This window comes from Zea mays, chromosome 3 (genome assembly GCF_902167145.1).
Source record: "Zea mays cultivar B73 chromosome 3, Zm-B73-REFERENCE-NAM-5.0, whole genome shotgun sequence".
NCBI lineage: Eukaryota > Viridiplantae > Streptophyta > Magnoliopsida > Poales > Poaceae > Zea > Zea mays.
In genome coordinates this window covers 55303147-55306320 of record NC_050098.1, presented here as the reverse complement: position 1 = coordinate 55306320, position 3174 = coordinate 55303147, and the positions used below count along the sequence as shown (strand labels likewise).

Genomic DNA, 3174 nt, shown 5'->3' with positions numbered 1-3174 from the left:
GTTAAACTTGTTTTTGCGTACTTATTTGACATTTTGAATGATCTGAATATTAGAATTTGAGACCTTCTTAGCGGGTACGGGTTACCCAACGAGTAAAATTACCAGCGCGAGTACATGTATGAGTAAGATTTTATATCCGCGAGCATATATGGATAATCCGACGGGATGATTTTTTCTGATAAGTACACGTATAGAATATCATCCGTGTTCATAGCTCACATCAATTTTTTTAAAGCCACTGCCAAACCAATCAAACCCTAGCGACAGATACATGCTAGCTGTTATTTGCTTAGAAACCTCCAGCCAGCAAACATGGCGGTCAGCAATCCCAAGTGTGATGCAGCTTGAGGACACCAACTCACTGGATTTTCGATGATAGTCGTAATATACGACCCGACCGGATTGAGAGGCATGCGGCAATCCACCAGAACAGACTTCAAAAAAGACTCAGACGACGACCATGACTGACACACGATGACGCTGGACCCTGGACTCTTGACTCGACGAACAGTTTGTGTTCGCGTGGCATGACATGACATGGTGAAAGAAAATACACGATCAGATGCCGTCACAGAAATTGGCAACATTTTTTGGACGGACACATACGCCGACACTGACAAATGCTTTTTGGTTCCTTTGACTGCACGTGATGTAAAAGGTAGGTCCGTTCTGTTCTGAAGCATCAGGCGTGTTGTCTCGCACTCTCGCGGCGCCACTAGACGAGCCGTTGGCCGCCGTGGCTGGAGGTCCAGTCGCGGCCCGCGCGGTGGACAGCGAGGTGGAACCCCAGCATGGCCGCGACGACCGCGCCGGCCTGGTCCGGCGCGAGCAGCCCGACGACGCCGCGCAGCGTGCGGTCCCGCAGCGCGTCGGCAGCAGCCAGCAGCACGCGCAGCGAGCGCGCGACGACCGCGACGGCCTCGTCGGCCTCGCCGTTAAGCGGGGGTTGCCTGCGAAGCGCGGCCAGCACCCGGGGCCCCGCCAGCGACTCCTGCACGGCCGCCACCTGCATGTCAACCTCCCGCTCGTTGGCCGCCGTGGCGGCGCGGAGCTCCTCCAGCGCGCGCCGCTGCTCGGGGCGCACGCCGACGCCGCCCTCGACGAAGCGGAACATGAGCGCGGGCTTCCACCCCCAGGCCCACAGGAAGGTGCGCTCGAGCGGGTTGAGCCAGCACGGGTCCAACGCGGCCACGACGTCGCGGTCAGCGAGCCGGGACTTGTGCTCGTAGTAGGCCACGACGTGAGCGACGGCGGCGTCCACGAGCGGCGCCAGCGCATCGCTCCTGCGCCGGGGCGGGAGGGCGAGCGCGGTCGTGAGGTCGGCCACGATCTGCTCCTCGCGACCCACCCAGGCGTCGTAGAACGACGCCATGTCCTCGGGGTAGGACATACCGGTCAGCCGGTGGGATGGGGGGAGTACTTGGGTCGTCGCTCTTGAGGCGAGCGCGGCGGCGGCATCTTTGCGGCCGCGCCAGCTTAAATGGCGCCCGGTTTCTTTGCGTTTAAGGATTTCGATTGCGTGGTTTGCTTTCTTAGGCGCGCAGACAAACGCGCAACGGCGAGCGGAGGCCGAGGAACAGACACGATGCGGACGAACGCCGAGGAACAGACACGACGCGAATAGGAAGCACCTGGTGGCGGGCGCGGAAGGAGACGAAGGCGTGGGGGCGTGGGGCCACGTTAGTTTTTTCTACTAAACAACGCGACGTCGAGTACTAGGACAGCGATAAACAAATACTGCTGCCTCCGTTGAATGTGTCAAGTAACTCTAGTTAGGTTACGTGGGCAAATACCAATTTTGCCGCTAACGGGTCTCACATCTCTATATAAGAAACTTGTACACCCCTTCATATGATACATGAAAGAAAAACCCTATACCTTGTGTCTCGTGTGTTTCTATGTCGTGCTTATAGCAAGAGAAACGAGTCTTCTACGTCTTCTCGCGCCTAATCTGCTGACGAGAGGGAAGGGAGCGGATCTGGTGATCCGTGGTAACGTAGTTCTTAACACGTTATCAGCACGTTCTACCTCGATGTTACTGTGAGATCAGATCTGCATCAACTCTTCGTCAAGTTGGCAGGTCTTTGGCCTAGCCAAACTCTCCTACGCGAGAGGCTTCGATTCCCCCTACCTAATCGAGTGGTATGTTTAATGTTCTTGATTTGATGGTATGCACGCGTTGCGATCTGTGTGCCATGAACTTATCGTCGTCATCGTGGTGGTGTTGCGGCCACGCTGCAAGCGCCCACTCCCGTCGCAGTTCTCTCACTGGAAGATGAGATCGAATTATATAGTGGGTCTGTGTATCTGAAAAACGGCGCTGACCTTGCACCGTTATGCGCACGCGCTAGTTCATCCCTCTTGGTCGTGAAGCACCAAAAAAACTTGCACAAAACACTATCTTGAATCATCCGGTGGGTAGCGCGCCCGTACGAAGCTAGCGCAGGTGTGGCACATGCCGCCGTTGTGCCGCCGGTGGCCTCCCTCCACCACTGTCGCGGCGCTGTGCCGGAGCCCGGAAGACCTGCTCCTACGCGCATCAATTGGCAATGGAGCACCATACGGTGCGGATCCGCGTGGGATCTAGCCAGTCCACCGAGCCGGGTCGCGCGCAGTTCCTGCATGGCCGTATGACCTCTTGTTAAGGCTAACAAAAAATGGGCAAAAGTCGTATGATGTTGCGCCATTATTTGTTGAGCGGTGCATATTTGTTGGGCCATTATGGGTCTCGGTCAAAGCGGTTGTATGCGGATATCTGGCCACTGCATGCGTGCATGCAATAGTATCGGTCAGCTCACTATAAAAAAGGAAATGAAATTCCTTGAGTGCATGTGGCTCTAGAGATAAAGAAAGAAAAATCTGTTGACACGCTTGGTCAAAGGACCGCTATGGTCTATCTGGTTTCCGGTATATAGTCTTTCTCCTAAATTTCCATTGGATTAATCAACTTTCAAATAACCTTATCTTATATACATGCTTCATATTATTTATTCTATTTATTTCCTGTTACAAATAACAAATAGAATAAAGTATGTTTTATATTGTGGTTAATTATTTTCCGTAGTAAATAGTAGAAAATGCATGTTTGAATATGTGAAAATAACTTTATGCACCTGATCTGCTAATGTTCATGCATTAATTCTAGTATTATTTTCTGCTTTATTTCTCGTAGTA

General features: G+C 53.2%; 1 protein-coding gene across 1 annotated transcript; it reads right to left on the bottom strand.

The window, feature by feature from the left end:
* Positions 1–207: 207 nt before the first annotated feature.
* Positions 208–1948, bottom strand: LOC103650104 (protein DOG1-like 4). The gene has a single exon (XM_008675763.3). It carries the CDS (start codon positions 1388–1390, stop codon positions 716–718), a length of 675 nt encoding a protein of 224 aa, XP_008673985.1. The 5' UTR covers positions 1391–1948; the 3' UTR covers positions 208–715.
* Positions 1949–3174: the final 1226 nt, after the last annotated feature.

Excerpts from the sequence above, each read along its gene's own strand:
- LOC103650104 (XM_008675763.3), bottom strand. The coding sequence starts at position 1,390 with ATGTCCTACCCCGAGGACATGGCGTCGTTCTACGACGCCTGGGTGGGT.